This window comes from Rhizophagus irregularis, chromosome 16 (assembly GCF_026210795.1).
Source record: "Rhizophagus irregularis chromosome 16, complete sequence".
NCBI classification, from domain to species: Eukaryota; Fungi; Glomeromycota; class Glomeromycetes; order Glomerales; family Glomeraceae; genus Rhizophagus; species Rhizophagus irregularis.
Window position 1 is genome coordinate 4881582 of NC_089444.1, and position 19215 is coordinate 4900796.

Below are 19215 nucleotides of genomic sequence, written 5' to 3' on the forward strand. Positions count from 1 at the left end.
ATTGTATCACGAAGAATGGATAAATGGGGAAGAAATTTCTTTTTCGTAAATCTGGGAGAGTTTGATATAAATAAGGGGTAAGGTCGCACAGATTAATTATTTCAAAGTCACATGATTCCGATTGTTACGTTTTTTTTTTACAAAGAAACCTGAAACTTTATTGATTATTTTATAGAAAAATGCTAGAGAAGCAAATGAAATGTATGATGCTATCAAAGAGAGGGAGTACGCGGATCCTAGGCCATTTAATGCGAGTCCCAGCATCAAGTTATTTCTTTGCTCTCTCACGTTTACGAAAAATATCTATAGCTAATTTGTTTCTATTGCTAATATTTCTAATTACAAGATTCTCATCCCTATACTCTTTTTCTACACTAGATTTTCGAAATAAATTATTCCACCCATGTCTACAGGATTTTTGTCTATCTTTATCTCTCCCAAACACGCAGATTATGTAAAATAATATTCCCCGTAATGAAACTTCTCAGAGATTAAGTAATTCGGGAGATTAACAACTAAAAAAAATATTTCCAATTCATACTTATCAGTTATTATTATTATTAATTTTGCGCAACATTACATTTCGCCTTGAAATTTATTACTTAATGCATTACAAAGGTAATTCGATTTTTTTATTGCCAGTACGATACTGCGCCAAATTTTGTTGAAGCGTGATGTTAAGGCATGTGATGAGATTCATGTGAGTAATTTCACTGTGCCTATTGTACGCGTGATGATTTTCAAAGATTTTCTTGGCAAAGATCAAAACGCCGATATATAACAAGAAGAGTAATACGTCCGTTTTATTTTGGAACATCTATAGAGGCGGGAAAATTGATTAACATTGTGATGACATGTTTCAAGAAGCTAGCTGAGCAATAAACTAACTTACTTTATTATGACTTCAGTTTGTGGAAAATGCAAGTTTGTTTAATTGTTAATATCAATGATTTTAATAATGGTAAGCTTGATTGATTTGAATTTTTTTTTTTTGCTTGATTTTTATTTTACTTGCATGAGGCAGATAAAAGGATTCACTAGCCAAGACATCAACTTTTTATACAATTTGATCAATCTTGGAATATGCTTTTGGGGAAAATTATGTTAATATGAATACATCATGAAATCTGATCAACAGCTTCTCCTTAATTTAACAATAAAGAATTTAACATTATCCATAATCCGTATGTAAAGATCATTAAGGGGCTATACATAATTTTGAGAATGTGTGAGAAAGTTTGAGAACAAATAATTATTTTGCACAATTACTTGTTCCTGTGATACATGTAATGATTATTATAATATTACTGCATATTTATTATTAAGCTACAATAAATTTGATCAAAAAAATAATAGTAAACATTTTGCTGCACACAATCTCATTGCTCATTCTATGTGAAAAAATTATAAAATGTCTGGTAAATTTGCACTATCTTTACAGAAACCTTCAATTTTCCTAAATATGTTTGATATATCACCGATAGATAGCATTTATGAATATAGCATATTACCATGTATGCAATATTGCTAAGATATAGTCTATATACAAGCAAAATATATTGATAATATGTTCTTTATATGCCAAAATTCATATTAAAAACAAAATATAACCAATACATATCTAAGATACATTCAAAATATGTTTGTCATATGCCAAAATTCATATTAAAAGCAAAATATAAGTAATGTATAACCAACATATAATTGTAATATGTTGGATATATTCCAAAAATGCATATTAAAATAAATAAGGTTAACATATTATTAAGATATATTGATAATATGTTCTTTATATGCCAAAATTCATATTAAAAACAAAATATGACCAACGTATATCTAAAATACATTTGAGATATGTTCTTTATATACTGAAATTCATATTGTAAATAATGTATGAGTAACATACAATTGTAATGTGTTTGATATATTCCAAAAATACATATTAAATTTACTCTTAAATTTATATGCTTTAAATTTATATGTTAAAATCTATTCTAGCATCCTTCCAGCTTCAGTAACAATACAAATGATTACAACTTTTTTTCGCTTTGACTTTTAATTAATAGAAAATTTTGATTAACAAAGAAAAAAATTTTTTTTTTGTTTTAAAAGTAATAAAAAGAATTAAGCAAAAATCAATAACCCAAGTGAAAAACTAAAAGGAAAATTGTTTTATAAAGGATAAATAAATTTACATTTTTGGAATGAAAGAAAATGAGGACAATGTTAATCACAATTCTCGGATTGGTAATGATTCAACTAAATAGAACTCATAATAAATTAGCTGAAAATCAACTACTGATTTTGGAGAGCGTCTAAAGCTATATTTGATCACATGATATTGCTATATTCATCACGCCCTCCAGTTTTTCATTTTTACTATATTGTATATCCCGGAGACTTGAATTTTTTCGAGAGTTGAAAAATTATTTGTCACATATTTATTTATCATGCCTGCACTATTAAAAATCACGTGATCAAACACAGCTTTAGACGCTTCCTGGTTTTGGCTAAAATTCAAATATTAGTCAGCTATTAATACTTCATGAAAATTAAACAAACCATTGCTAAACTTTGACTATTTCAACGTATAAAATGTTGTTAACCATAGCTTGTAATACTAAGATAATCAGTGATTTATAGCTTAACTGCAGTGCAATTCAACTGATTAAAGTTTAAGCTTTTATAGTTTAAGCTTAAACTTTTTTTTCTTTCCTTTCGTAATTTCCCCTTCCTCTTGTAATTTTCGTAATTTCTCTTTCCCTTTCTCTCACTCTTACCTATCCCTTTTCATTCTTTTCCTTTCCTTCCTTATTTTTCTTTTCAAGTTAGGTTTCTTGGTTTTTGGACACAGACTTACAGTTGGTTATAATAATAATCTATTTATTTACTTCATCTTTAAAAAACAACTTCTAATTTCTTTTTTTTAGACAACTGGACGTGTGAGAAATTTGAAGTGACATAACCATTGGTAAATTACTAAAAAGCAACGATCATATTAACAAAATGTTAAAAGGTATATCATAAATTATGTTCTTTTTGGTTTTTATGTGACAAAACATTAATTAACGTTTTGTGTTTTGTATTTTGTAGTTTAGACAGCTTTTCATTAACTTTGACGGATGGTGAGTGATATTTTTTCTAATGTTGTTTTTAACAAAACATTACTGTTATTTTCATTCTTTTCTTTTTTTGAGCAATATATCCAAGCACTGTATGTTCAAATTAACCACAACTTCAATGCAAAATCAGGGCATGGGATTTTGATAAGATATTTTTAAATTTCATCATTCCACCTTTTAAAGGATTGTTATTAATTTCTATTTTTTTCTTTTTTTTTAGGCGGTTTAGCTCTTTGGCTTTTTGGACGTGTGGAATTTGGTAGGAACATTCTTTTTTTTAGATAATACTTTCAGGACGCGTAAAATTTTAATTTTTGTTTTAATTTTTTATTATTATCTTAATAGGTAAAGTTTTAGAATATTAACTTTTTTTTATTTTTAACAATTTTACTTACAGTCCATTTCTTAATTCTTTTTTTAGGTGTATCTTTCAGTCTCTGGAGTCTAGACGTTAGTAAAATTTTTAATAATTTTTATTGAACGAAACAGCTACTAATGTTACATTTTTTTTTGTAGATAGCTGGTGTAGTGCCAGAACTCACCATAACATATAATTAACCACAAAAGTGGTAGGCAACTCAAAAGTTTGTAGTGCCAGAACTCACCATAACATATAATTAACCACAAAAGTGGTAGGCAACTCAAAACCGAACTAATGAAAAAGTAACAATCACGTGTCCTTAAACAATAATAACAATTACACCAACAGGATAATCGTTTAGCCGGATGATCGACAAGAAGTACCAGACCCGACGATCAATCAAGGAACTAATGATCGGCATGCAAATCATCTGATCTGATGATCAAGTGACCAGGTAGTGACACCAAGAAGATCATTTAACCGAATAGTAGCACAGCCAAGGAGTAGGAGTCATGTGAAATATTTAGTGTAGCATAAATAGTTGTAACTTAGAAACACCAATAATATTTTAGTATCACATAGAAATCGGTGAAACCCCAATTTGTATAAAATAACCCAATTTTCCTCTTGATTTTGAGCAGAGACTTTTTCTGAACTTTAAAAATTTAGAATTTTAGTCTCAATAGTTACCGAACAGAGACTTTTCTCAACGGAATTCCCAGAGAGTTTCCCGAAAAGAAACTCAGTCTCAAGGATAACAAACCAAACACTTTATGAATTTTTTTTTTTAAAAATAATAAAGTCCAAACTTTTTGTCTCATAAAATTCAAATGTGTGAAGAAAATATGCACCGAACTTTGTAACCATATTAACGCATGTAACTTACCGAACAATAAATATATTAACCGAACTTATAAAGATGAACTATGTCTATGACATAAATTAAATGAACTTAATGCAATATCGAACCATAACAAACGTCTTACAAACTTATATTGATACCAAACAATAACATTACTAACGAACGTATAGTTATAAAATGATAAAACCGAACTTGTGCAATATCGAACTATAACAAATGTCTTACAAACTTATATTGATACCAAACAATAACATTACTAACGAACGTATAGTTATAAAATAATAAAACCGAACTTGTGCAATATCGAACCTAAAAGTCTAGCTATTACAAACCGAACTTTGACATTAAATCTATAACATTAATATATCTATTGAACCATAATTAAACTAATGCCAACATTGAATCCTTAGTTAATGCGGAGCTATGCTCGAACACTTGTAGCTATAATATCGCATTAACCAAAACCACTAAACCAAGCACTTACTTAATCATTTGTTATCATGTTAGCGAACTCTACTAACTTTACCCTTGTGACCAAGATGGTGGCAGCATCTTGCCGTGGTGAACCGCCTGTCACACTGGTTTTTTAAGTGCTTGGGAAAGTAGAAGATCCGGTAAGTTTTTTACTTTTATTTTGAACTAATTCTTTTGAATTAAATGACCACTAACATTTCATACACTATTTTTTTTAGATGACCAGTTTTTGAGTATTTGAACACGTAAGATTTTGGTAGGAGGAATAAATTTTTGACGATACATAACTTTATGGCATATTACTATTAATCACTGTTATTATATTTTGGCATGTAATTATTATATAATTTACATAATTTTGCAATATTATTTACATATATTAGATATATAATAGTTATTAAAAGAGTAATCATGTATTTTTAATATATGGGTATCATATAAAAATAATATACTAATTATACTTTTAATATATGTTTGATATATGGTTGTCATATGAATTTCTAATTATATTTCTAATATATGCTTGATATGTGATTGCCATATAATATATAAATCCGAAACATATTTTTGATATATGATTGTCAGATTTTTCATGTAATATTTTCTACATATTGTAAGCATATATAGTTAGAATGAAAATAACAGAAATACTAAAGTGATGTGTCTGTTATATTGTAAAGATATTGTAAACATATTTAGAAAAATTGAAGGTTTCTGTAAAGATTGCTTTATTGATCAAATTACTTGAGAATATTCATATCGCTTATAAATTTCTTTCACTACCTTCTTACACCTTTTGCAATACAGATGTGAATGATAATTGCATTCCTCACAAATCTTACATCTATACTTTCATCTCCTAAATATATGCCATTTTTCAAAGTGGTTTTACCCTCTCTTGATCTGTCAATCTGCAGAAGATGACTTATCATAATAGCTTTTTCCAATAGCATATCCTATTAGTTTTCTTTTTTCAAATGTATATAAGAAAAAAAATAATAAAGTCAAAAAATTTAATTAATAAAGCTGAAATATGTATCATGCCAGATAATTGTGAAGACTTTTCTCACTTAATACAGGTCGAAGGAGCACCATTGTCCAAAATTTAAAAAATGCAAATTCCCTATTTTTCTGGAAAATGATGGGAAATTGTGAAAAATGCTGCATTACACTAAGCAATTTTTTGGAATAGCATTGTTATAACATTGTCTAATTTAGCAAATTTTATGAAAATTTGGGAAATGCTACATTACACCTCAAATGTAACATTTTGTAATATTTCACAACATTGTTAATTAAATCAAATTTTGCTTTTTTGTTGTTAAATGATGCATTTTTATGAAAATTCTGTATTTTGCCATCAATGTAATATTATTGTAACAACATTTCATAACATTGTTATTTTTTTTTTATTTTTTTTTTGTTTTAGGAGATATCAGCATAGCCGGCTCACCAAAGCTACGTGGAAGCAGCATTACAACACCAGTTGCAGTAATACACTCCTACTGTTAAGTAACAGATAATCAAGCAACCTACTCTAATTATTTAGAAGTAACCGGATGTTCATCCCCCCTACCCCCTATATACCACACTAAGAAGACGACCCAAGTTTATACTCACACAAGGATGGGTTGTAGTGTAGCAGGATTTCTGACACAGTTATGCTACCTACTAGCGCCTGTCAGAAGTGAGCAACCACCCACATACAGCAGATATAATGGAGCAGACATCTAGAAGTCCTTCCATGATGGTTAGCTTAGAGGTACTGCAATACTAAGATTACTAATATGGTCTCACTCAAAACCCACTACAGGCCGTGATTACCAGCCCACCGTAGTTGTAAATCTTCCGGTAGTATAGCAGTGACTACCAGGACAGTAAGCTACTAAGGGTACTAGGATCACCCCTTTATTATAAGTAACCAACCCAGTTACCCAGGAATCACCCACAAGTACGTCAAATTCACTGAGGAATCGAACCTCAGCTTAGAACAGGACCCCGAAAAATACATAAAAAGGTCACATTTGAGTTTGCTTAAAAAGAACCTAAATTTTCATGAAAATCTTGCCTTTTTTAGATAGTGCTGGCCTAAATTTTATTGTCCGTTTTGTTACTGACCAGCATTATTATAATTCCGGCCCTAAAAAGTTGCTTATTTTAGGCCAAAATCTTGCTGATCATTTATGACCTCCATATGTATTTTTCGGGATCCTCTTAGAACCTTATATACCTGTGAGCCTACGAACATCTCCAATCAGCCTAAACCTATTAGAAGGTAAACTACTGTTAAGATATTGCACTTGAGACTTTACTATCTATGAGGACCATCTAGCGTAGTAAACCCTTACAGTAAAGTTTACTATACTCTTAGTGGTATTGTAGAGTGACTACTAAGACAAGAACTCACCCAGATGGTATGTAAGCAGTGACCATCCAAACAGGACAATAGGCTTCCCAATGAACTCATAAGGAATGCTAAGAGGACGCCATGACCTTTTGTTAAAATAATATGCCACCGACTGGTACATACTAATTCACTATGATGCAATCCAGCCTATACTAATCTCCGTACCTTTACACTATTGGTAGTAGTATCTGCAGTAAAATTCTTTTAATTTCCGTAATCGGTGAAATCACCTTACCATATTTAGGCTTCATGAGAATCCCGAAAAATACATAAAAGGGTCAGGTCAGAGTTTGCGTATAATGAGTCAAAAAAATCATATAGATCATTCCTTTTATGGATAATCCCAGCCAAAATAATATTTCCTAATTTAGATAATGGCTGAAATTATCGTAATTCCGGTCCTTAAAGAATGCGTATTTTGGACCACTTCTGGACCTAACCTCTACATATATATTTTGGGGTCCTGCTTCATGAGAGGACTCACGGGCTAACCAATGAACCAAGGGTGATCAATCCATAATATTGTTATAATATTGTCAATTAAAATCTAATTTTGCTTTTTTTTTGTCAAATATTCTGATTTTCTGCCAAATGGTGCATTTTTATGAAAATTTCGCATTTTGCTACCAATGTAATATCATTGTAATAACATTTCATAATATTGTTATAACATTGTCAATTTAAAAATCAAATTTTGCTTTTTTTTTGTCAAATATTCTGATTTTCTGCCAAATGGTGCATTTTTTATGAAAATTTTGCATTTGCCACCAATATAATATCATTGTAACAACATTTTATAACATTGTTATAATATTGTCAATTAAAAATTAAATTTTGCTTTTTTTTATTTCATAAAATTACTATAACATTATCAATTAAAATCAAATTTTACTTTTTTTTTATCAAATATTCCGATTTCTGGCAAATAATGTATTTTTATGAAAATTCCATATTTTTTTATCAAATGTTACATTTTTTAACAAATTTCATATTTTTTTGGTCAAATGTTACATTTTTCATTAGAATGTTGTTTTTTTAAATAAAATATTACATTTTTTTGCAATTTGTTGATATTTACTAGAGAAGATGTAACATTTTGCAAAAAATTATATCATTTACTAAAAAAATGCACCATTATCAAACATTATTTACTGAACATTAACAAAATTGTGTCTAACTATCTATTAAAGATAACATGATCTCAATTTTTAAGTGAATTTTTCTTAACCGTGATCTGAAATTAAAATTTACCATAATATTCACTAATTGCTTAATTTTGACTCATGTGATTTTTCTGAATTTCTCCAATAATTATAACAATTATATTAGCAGACGAAAAGTTTAAATAAAGCATATTCAAAGTTTTCAACTTATACAATTATTTCAAAGTTTTTCCTTTAAAATGTTATTTTCTCTTTAGAAAACATTTTATCAAATATTTCATCTGCCAAAACTATTAATTTATGATTTGCAGATTTTTATTTGATTTAAATCAGATGATCAGATTGATAATCTTTTCTTTTTTACTTCTACTGGTCTTTGGATGAAATAAAATGAACATTTTTGTCAGATTTTTTTAAAGGAAACATTATACTAAATGTTACTTTTTGATTTGCAAATTTCATGATCTTTTGTTATGAAACAATTTTTTTTTATTAAAAAAATTTAGGAATTTGGCTTCGATATGAAAACCAACTTCCTAGGTAAGTTTCGAAAGAAGAAATTTCAAAATTTTATTAAAAAAAAGGAAACTCTTTTTATTTCTTTTTTTTACGAATATCAAGTCTTCAGGTAAGTTTCAAAACAAAAAATTTGAAACTTTTACTAAAAAAAACCTGAATGGCATTTCGAAAGTAAGATTTTGAAAATTTTTTATTTTTCATAGGTAGGTATATTTTTGGATTCAATTTCAAAAAAAAAGAAAAATAAAAAAATTTGCAAAATGTTACTAACGTTTTGATTTTTTTTTTTTTAGGTTAAGAAAGTCGAACATATATATTCCGATCTTCCATTTCAAAGGTAAACTTTAAATTTTTTTCATTTTTGTTTTAATTTAATGAATATTTCAATTTTCTTTTTTTTTAAGTTTTGGCTCTCTGGACACCACCTAGACAGATTCTTTTTTGTAGATAGCTTGGATTTTAATATTCAGCTTTGGAAAACAAACAAAATGGTAAGTTTTAAAGTGTTTGCTTTAAACCTTTTTTAAAAAAAATTTTTTTTTTTTTAGGAACGTTTCTAACGTTTCTCTTTATTTATTTATTTTTTTATATAGAACTTTTGGCTTGATGTAAACGATAAGTTTTACTTTGTAACTTCTAAAATTTTTTTTTAATACTTATTTTTGACTTCAATTTACCTTCTTTAGGTTCTTGGTGGTGGACAGTTCTTCAATATAGATTTTAGTAAGTCATTTTTTTTTTGTTTTAATTTTCTATTTTAACAAGTTGGTAATAACAGTCCTTCTTTTCCTTTTTTTAGGTTGTTTTTCGGTCTCTTAAACAGCCAGTTCAGAATATTTAAATGCGCGAAAAATTCAGTAAAGAGGAGTTATTTTCAAATCTCTTAAACGTGGAAAATTCAATCAGTTGTCTTTAATTTCATGATCTGGGTTGGACTTTGGTTTGGTAAGTTTTGAAGCGAAAGCTTCAAAATCTTACTTAAACCATTTTTTAAAAAAATATCTTTTTTTGTTGTAGGTATTAGCTTCAATCTCTAGATTGGCTTTAATTCACAGGTCAAAAAGTGAAAAATCAGGCACCAATTGGTCACCAATCAGGTAGCTGATTGGTGCCTGATTGGTGACTGATTGGCATTTTACCAAATACGATCGCAATCGAGGGCAGTTTGCTAACTTTTGATCCAGTGATCAGAAAAGAATGAAATATAGCTCATTGGAATCGTCTCAATATGACGAATCTAATGGTAGTAAAATCTCATTTCTAGGATTAATACTTGATGAGAAATTAAGTAAAATATAAAAATAAAAATGTATCATTTATATTTTATTTAATTTTTTATTAACTATTAATCCTAGAAATACGATTTTACTACCATTAGATTCGTCTTGCTGAGACGATTCCAATGAGCTATATTTCATTCTTTTCTGATCACTGGATCAAAAGTTAGCAAACTGCCTGATTGGTATTTGGCGAAAATACCAATCAGTCACTAATCGGTCACCAATCAGGTACCTGTTTGGTGACCGATTGGTGCCTGATTGATGCCTGATTTTTCACTTTTTGACCTGTGATTCTTAGATCGGTAACAGTAAGTTTTGATATATCAAAACTTATCAGAATAAACTTCAATCTTTTTTTTAAAAAAAATTTTTTTTCTGTCTTATTTTGTAGATATCAACTTCAATTCACCATTCTGGTTCTGATTAGGTAAGTAGTTTAAGTTTCGTTTCAAATCTTTATTAAAATTCTTTTTTTAATTTCATTTTTTCCTTATTCTATAAGTATCGATCTAGATAAGTTTCAACTTCAAAACTTTGAAATTTAAGTAAGTTTCATTGTAAGTTTCATTTTTGAATATCAGGTTAGCTTCTTAGTAATTGAATAAGCAAACTCTTCAAAATATTGTTGAATGTATCAGGTGTATTCTATAACTGGATAGTTAGAGAAAATCCAATCCAAAAAGTATTGAAAAGTGGGGTCTGTATCATCACTCATCACCTATATCACCATATAAAGTATAGGCATGGGTAGCAAAATTATCTCACGATCTGGACAAAGCATAAAGCACTATAAAAAATATTAGTGAAAGGGTAGGTTGTATATTCATTGCCTTCGCCTGTAAAGTAAAGTTTTGGTAAGTTTCTAAACTTTAAAAAATATACTTTTTTTTAAAGAAATGTTGCTAACGTTTCATTTATTTTTTTTAGATTTCGGTTGAACTCTTTAGGTAAAAAACTAAAAAAAATGTATTTTTTTTAAAGAAATGGCTAATAACATTTTTTGTTTTTTTTGTAAATGGCTAGTTCTTTGGAGTATTTGGACGTGTGAGAATTTCAGTGAGAAAAGTTTTTTTCTTTATTGTTTTTCTTTTTCATTTCAAAATCTAACAACTTTCATTTTTTTTTCTTTAGGAATCTGGTTGACTTTGGAATTTTAGAAGCGGTTAGTTTCAAAATGTTCATTTGAACATACCTTTCTTTAATTTTTTCTAGGAACCGTTTTAACAATTTTTTTCTTTTTGTGTAAATCTTTTAGTATGGAATTCAAAATGGTAAGTTTTAAACACTGGTCAAAATCGAGATTATCGGGTACATATCGGATGTGCAATATGTGCCCGATATGTACAAGAAAGGAGGGTGATATACAATGTATACATACATATCGGGTATTTGATACGTGTGGTGTTTATGCGTAAATTCAGGGATATATATTATAGATATTGCACACATTTCACATACATATCATGCTGTAGAATATCGGACATATATGATACACTTATCAGATAACCGATATTCTTTCTATAATAAATATCGGATAGATACCAGTCAGTGCTGATAGGTACCAAATACATGTCAGAAATGTATCCGATAAATATCCGTATGTCAGTATTCGACATGTATAAAATATATAATATATTAATGATGGTCATTGTATCTACACACCTAATTTAATATATAATAATATATCAATGACAATTATCGTTTAATACAGGATTTTATGATATTTATCATAGTATTTTAGCAGTTCATTGTATATGGAATCAAATTAAATATAATATTTATTTATTAAAAAAATATTTTTTAAAATGTAAAAATTAATAGTCATTTTTCATTATAGGTAGTTTTAATTTTTCTAGCGAATACCACTTTAAAACAATTTAATTTTTGCATCTTATCGGGATCGAAACTGTTTTAGGAAAATTATTAAGTATATATTAAATATATAAAAATTTATTATTAATTTTCTTAAAATTAAAAAAAGCTTACCTTTTAGGAAGTTGATAGAAATTTTTTACTCTTCATTTTTTGAAATAATACTAGGGAAATGGTAAGTCCAGAGCGATAAGCCACGTGATCAGTATCTAAAACCGTTCTCCAAAAGTAAATTTGCAAAGAAACTTTGATTCTGACACCCAAGATCTATAAAAAAAAATGTAATTTGGTATCCATTATCAATCACCAGAGGCCAGAATCTATTTGTTATAGAGAAAATAAACAAACTGTTAACAAAATCATTTCTTAGAAGATTCCAAAAATACATTCAAAACTTACCCAGGTTCAAAATTCAGAATTCCGGGATCTATAAAAAAAATTGAAACATTAATAAAGCAATTCTTTAATAAATATGCAGTTCTTTAATAAAATATAAAGCTTTAAAGTTTCAAAATATTGAAACTTACCATAATGCTATCTGTCACCCAAGGATAGAAGGCCAAAACTTACAAAAAAAAAGGAAATGTTAGTAAAACGCTTCCTATAAGAAGTTCTGAAATATCGAAACTTACATATCGTTCGCCAAAAAATGAAGTCTGGAATCTACAAAAGTCAAAAAAAGAAATGTCTTAAAGTAAATTCTGAAACTTCAACTCAAAAAAATTAACATACCATCATTATCCTAAAAGCTGTAACCTACAAAATCAAAATCAAAAAAAGGAGTCAGCACATTTCTTAAATTCAATTTCAAAATTTCACTCAAAAACAATAGCTTACCGCGTTTTAAAGGAGTTCAAAAATATGGAACCTGCATAAATTAAAAAAAATGTTAGTGCTTTTCTTAAAGTCAGTACGTTTCTTGTAAGTAATAGCGAAATCATTTCTAACTTACCTCCAAAAGTCCTCGCCAGAACATAAAAAACAAAAAAAGTACGCTTCTAGCTAACACTAGTGAATTCTCCAAATAAAACTAACTTCTGTTTTTTTTCTAACTCAGGCTTTCCAGTCTTATTACTTCTGTAAAAAGAAAAAAAAAGGAACGTTAAGAACTATTCATTAAAATAAAAAAAAAATTAAAGAAAAAAAAGAAAAGAAAAACCTACCGAAATAGCTTTTTTTTTCTTTGTACAACTTATTTGTTTTGATTATCAATGTGATAACGTGACGCTAGAGCTTATCAGTATACAGGTAAATCATCACATCTCAATTAACCGATCGAGATAATTACGTGTAATATAAGAACCAATTAAACTTCGACTTAAAGAACAACGGGAAATTTTATACCACTACGGTAGAATCCTTCGCTACGCTCCAGACTAATTAAATTCCTTTGTAAACATTTACCCTCAGTTTCAATGAACTTGTGGTTGTAACTGAATTTAACATTTATATGGTCTGCGTCAAATGGGCTTCAATTGTATTTCTGTCAACACCAATTAATTGAAGATAAACTAATAAATTACTAACTTGTCACTTGATTAAGAAAAAATGTTAACTATTAAATAAAACTCTAAATATATATGTCAATAAAATACCGTATTTTGCGGTATATAAGCACACCATTTTTGCACTTGATGCTGGCCAAGATCCTCATAATTTTGGCCAAAATCGCCATAATTCTGGCCAGGGGTGCTTACTTTCGGGGGGTGCTTACTTACTGCAAAATATGGTAATTTTAATTTAACCTTAATTCAAAAATGTTATATATAGTGGTGACTGTGATGGATTTGATTGCAATGGCGATGGCGGATTTATAAGCGTTTGTCACTCCCTAATCAAAATAATATTAATTAACACAATAAACATTAAAAATTATAAAATAACTTACATCATCATCATGAAATCATCTCTTTCATGAATAATTCTTACTTTAAAAGCTTGATTAAAATTTAATATTTTGTTTCGTGGTCCTATTAAAATTTTTTATCTTTTACATAATTATAAAATATATCTCTATCTGTTTTGTCCTTAAAAATGTATAAAACCAAACCTTTAAATAATAATATAATTAGAATTACTATAAAATTAAATGATTTACACGTACTATTTATTTTTTTTACTTAACTCCCATTCTTCTTAAGTTTGTTTAAATGAAAAATCCAGAATATTTCTAAGAAGAAATAAGGTAGTCTCCTATGAAGGAAGGAAATAAATAAGTTTGCTTCTTTTGAAGGAAGGAAAAATTAGAGCTCTGAATTTGACCTGACAGATCGGGTAACCTGATGGGTTGACCCAAAAAATTCAGGTCGGGTAGCAGATTTAATGACCCAACCTCAGGTCGGGTCAGTCACAGTCAGGTACCCGATCCAACCCATTGACCCGACATATTTTGGTCAAAAATAAGACGTTTCAGCATTTTATATATATAAAAAAATGCCAAACTGACCTGAATCTGACGTTTTTTCATTAAAAATAATTACAAAAATGTCTTTTTTTATTAAAAACGTCAGGTTCGATTAAAGAAACAAAAAAAAAAATGTTTTTTTTATTAAAAAACGTCAAACCTGACGTTTTTTATTAAAAGAAACAAAAAAAATGTTTCTTTAATTAAAAAATGTTGGGTTTAACATTTTTTCATTAAAAGAAACAAAAAAATGTTTCTTCAATTAAAAAACGTCAGGTTTGACATTTTTTCATTAAAAGAAATAAAAAAAATGTTTCTTTAATTAAAAAACGTCAGGTTTGACATTTTTTATTAAAAGAAACAAAAAAAATTTTTCTTTAATTAAAAAACGTCGGGTTTGACGTTTTTTATTAAAAGAAACAAAAAAAAAATGTTTCTTTAATTAAAAAATGTCGGGTTTGACATTTTTTATTAAAAGAAACAAAAAAAAATGTTTCTTTAATTAAAAAACATCAGGTTTGACGTTTTTTATTAAAAGAAACAAAAAAAAATGTTTCTTAATTAAAAAATGTCGGGTTTGACGTTTTTTTATTAAAAGAAACAAAAAAATGTTTCTTTAATTAAAAAACGTCAGGTTTGACGTTTTTTTATTAAAAGAAACAAAAAAATGTTTCTTTAATTAAAAAACGTCAGGTTTGACATTTTTTTATTAAAAGAAATAAAAAAATGTTTCTTTAATTAAAAAACGTCGGGTTTGACGTTTTTTTATTAAAAGAAACAAAAAAAATGTTTCTTTAATTAAAAAAATGTCGGATTTGACATTTTTTATTAAAAGAAACAAAAGAAAACGTTTCTTTAATTAAAAAACGTCAAACCTGATGTTTTTCATTAGAAGAAACAAAAAAAATACGTTTTGGCGTAATAAAAAGTGCCAAAACGTACTTTTCCATAAAATAATTGTAAAAGAAACGTTTTTTTGACCCAAAATATATCAGGTTAATGGGTTGGGTCACGTATCCGAATTGACTTGTGATATTTGGGTCGGGTCACCAAATTTATGACTTGCCTTGGGTCAGGTCAAGTCAATTATCTGACCCGACTTGACTCATTCGGAGCTCTAGAAAAAATAGAAGGGAAAAATAAACTATATATATATGTATGACAAATCTATGTAACTTATAATTTTGAATCTTTTTCAAATAAAACCTAAAGTCCTTACATGTACCGAAAAATCATATGATTAATCCATATGGTGACATATTTTTTATTCTAAAATGAAAATATGTGTATATACCTATTTTACTATATGCGTGAAATTATGAAAAGGCTTAGTTAGTCCTTAAAAAAACCAGAAGAAAAATCAAAAACTGAAAAGGTTGTGATGTAACTTATTCTTCTTCTAATGGCTTACGGTAGCTATATATATGTTGATAATAGTAAAAGCATGTATTTTTGCAAATAAACAGAAAAACATCAAGTGTATGGGCGCATTGTCTAGGGCTTTCCTTTTTTGGTATAAATACATGTGCCCAAAAAATGCGATTTACTAATAAAGATGAATCGCGCTAAGAAAAGAAGCCAAACTAAAATAAAAAGTCACGCTAGCTTGATATTGTTACCGATTACTCAAATAATCAGTGTGCAGTTTAATGCCTATTGTGCTAAATAACCAGTGCTTTGATGGCAATGATTATTACGAATTTTACAGTGCTTTTTTAATGCATTGATTTAACTTACTGATGAATTTAGAATTGAGCACGAAACACGAATTCAACACGAACGAAACGAGCAAAAGAAACTTAGAAATCAAATAATCAAACAAATTTTTTTGCCTATGAAGTACAATCAGGGTGAAATAATCTTAAGAATATAAATTTAAAGCAAAAAATCTTCCTAATGATCCCAACCAAAAATGAATATACATTGCAAGTGTTTTTTCTATTTGTTTTTTATATCTTTTGAGCTAAAATTTTATATAATATTTATTCAGAAAATTTATTTCTTTATAAGGGTAGTGACATACGTTAGTTTTTTACATTTCTTCCCACCCCTTAAAATATTAGATAATATATGTCACTATTATAAATCAAAAAAAAATATATCATTTTGATTTTTTTGATTTACGTTTTTTTGATTCTTTTTTATGATATTTTCTTTTCTTTCTCTTATGTTTTTTGGAACTTTCTACCCTGTTATTGTTGTTGTTATCAATATCAGGAGGATTGTTGTAATCATCATCATCATCCCCATTATAACTATCATTTTCAGAATCTCAGTCATAAATTGGTACTTCAGTCGAGCGATTAAGCCTTTCAAGTGCTGCTTTATTTAGACACCAACTAGGTGCTCCATTAGGTGACACGCCAGTTTCTTGTATATTACCATCAATCCTTTTGTACTTTAAAGTTGTTTGTTTCGTTCTTAACAAATTGACCGTTGGATCGATTCTTTTATGTAATAAAAGACGAAGCTTAAAATATAAAATAAATAAAGAAATTATAAATTAAATTAATAATAATATCCGTTTTTGATAAATGTGTGTGATATTTATATACACATTAAAAATTAGTAAAATAATGTAATATACATACTTCTGGGGAGCGCCACCATTTATCATATATATATATAGACGTTGTTTTAGTTTTGACCGCTTCTTTTACAATTAACTCTTTTTCCAGCCACAACTCCGGATTATTAATGTCTATTTTGTCTGGATCATCGCAAGGATCAAGTGGTTCTTTAATTTTTTTAACTACCGCCAGTATTGTGACTGGCCATTCGCCCTTGGGGTCTGTCTCTTCCCATTCTTCTGAATGGTATCCCGTTTCTTTCAATATATTAATTAAATCTTTTTTAGGATACCTATTAATATAATTGTCATTGTTTTAAATAAGATAATTCGCTACAACAACTCTTCTTTTCTTTTTCTATAATAACATTACAAATGTAAAAAAAAATATTATTAGTTATCTAATTATTGTTATCTAATTATTATTCCTTTTTTTTGCTACTTATTACATCCTGCATCTTTGAGTTTTTCGCAGTTCTTCTTTTATTATTCTTTATTTTTTCTTCGCCTTGGATTCTAATATTATATTCTCGATGGCGGGAGTGCCAACGTCCATAAAGCATATCTAATAGTTCTTTATTTGTTACTTTATATCTTTTATCAACCAGTTTGCGAAGTGCTGGAAGTAGCTTCGTAACTATCTCGTCTTTCTGTTCTGCCTAAGTAATCTTAATATCTATTTCAAATATGTCTTTTAAGTCAAAATCGACCCAAATAAACACCTCTTTCTATAAAATATATGTAAAAACAAATAAATACACTAAGGCCATATAAACTTGATTTTATGGTTTTCATAATATAAAAATTTCATCAACAACCCGGCAACCCGGCTTTTAATTTTTTTTTTCTAAAATTTTATATGCAAAATTTTTTTTCAATTTTTAAAAAATTCTCACCCGGCATAGTAATAATATAAAAAATTTTTTTTTAAGACTTAACAAAACTAATCCGGCCGGACTATGAAAACCATTTTTACCACTTTGTATCGCCTAATAATAAAAAAAATATTTATTCTAACAAATAAATACACAGGTCGAAAAGTGAAAAATCAGGCATTAATCGGTTACCAATCAGTCACCAATCAGGTACCTGATTGGTGACCGATTGGTGACTGATTGATGCCTGATTTTTCACTTTTCAACCTGTGATATATAAATACTTACTTTAAGTCTTTATCTTGAGTCTAAATACTCAACAACTTTTTCTGAAGATGATGAACTTGCAGACTCTTCTTCGAAAGATGATGATGAGCTTACAAATTCATCATCATCAGATGATGAAGAATCAGTTCCGCTGGTTGTATTTCTGTGCACGTTCTTTTTTGCCATTACTATCGATCCTACTAATTTATATAGGAATAAAAAGTTTTTACATAAAATGACTTAACTAATAGCTGTTATATTTAGCGCATATATAAAATGTTTTTTTACCTGGCACTTATTTGATTGTTATATAGGTTTGACTATGTTTTGTACTTGATAAAAGTATTTCTTCCTCCCAAAAAAGACGTACCCTTTTTAAATAAAAAAATGTGATCACATAAAACGTGTAAAAAATAAATGCAAGATCTTTAAAGCGCGTTCGTGTGATTAGCAAAAACTTTTAAAGCACGTTTGTACAATTAACAAGATCTTTTAGAGTGCGTGTTAAAAAATAAGCAAGATCTTAAAAGCGCATATGACTAAAAAAGTAATTATATCGATTTCTTTTAACTCGCGTTTCTCTCTTTAAATAATTAGCCATTTTTAATAACACATAATTAGCAAAAAAATGAGTAATAATAATAATACCAAAAACTCTATAACTGATTTAATAAAGCCCAAAAAGAAGTAGGTATATCCATGTCATTGTGTTCTTTGTAAAGGCGCAGAAGTTGATCTTCGTGCACAAGAGAAACATACAAGAGATAAAATTTGTGGAGATCAAATGATGATGATTCAAGAAGAAATCAAATAAATGCAATTGCAGCAAGAAAACAAAACAAACCTTATGTTATCTTAGTTGAAAAAAACCTTGCAGGAGCCAGCTCAACTAAGAAACGCAAAAGAGATGACAACCAGCAAATATCGCCTATTGAAAACTCAGCCGATTCAAGTATACCAAATGCATTTTTAAGTCCCATTATGTTGTCATATTTAGTTACACCAAAAAATCTACAACCAGATACTACATTAGATAACAT

At 28.2% G+C, this 19215-nt stretch overlaps 1 protein-coding gene across 1 annotated transcript; it reads right to left on the bottom strand.

Annotated features, from left to right (window-relative positions):
- Positions 1–18205: 18205 nt before the first annotated feature.
- Positions 18206–19215, bottom strand: OCT59_008723 (uncharacterized protein; the record flags this gene model as incomplete). Its single annotated transcript, XM_066142711.1, has 3 exons — positions 18206–18375; positions 18509–18546; positions 19046–19215. The coding sequence occupies 3 exons, from the start codon at positions 19213–19215 to the stop codon at positions 18206–18208; spliced, it is 378 nt and encodes a 125-aa protein (XP_065999567.1).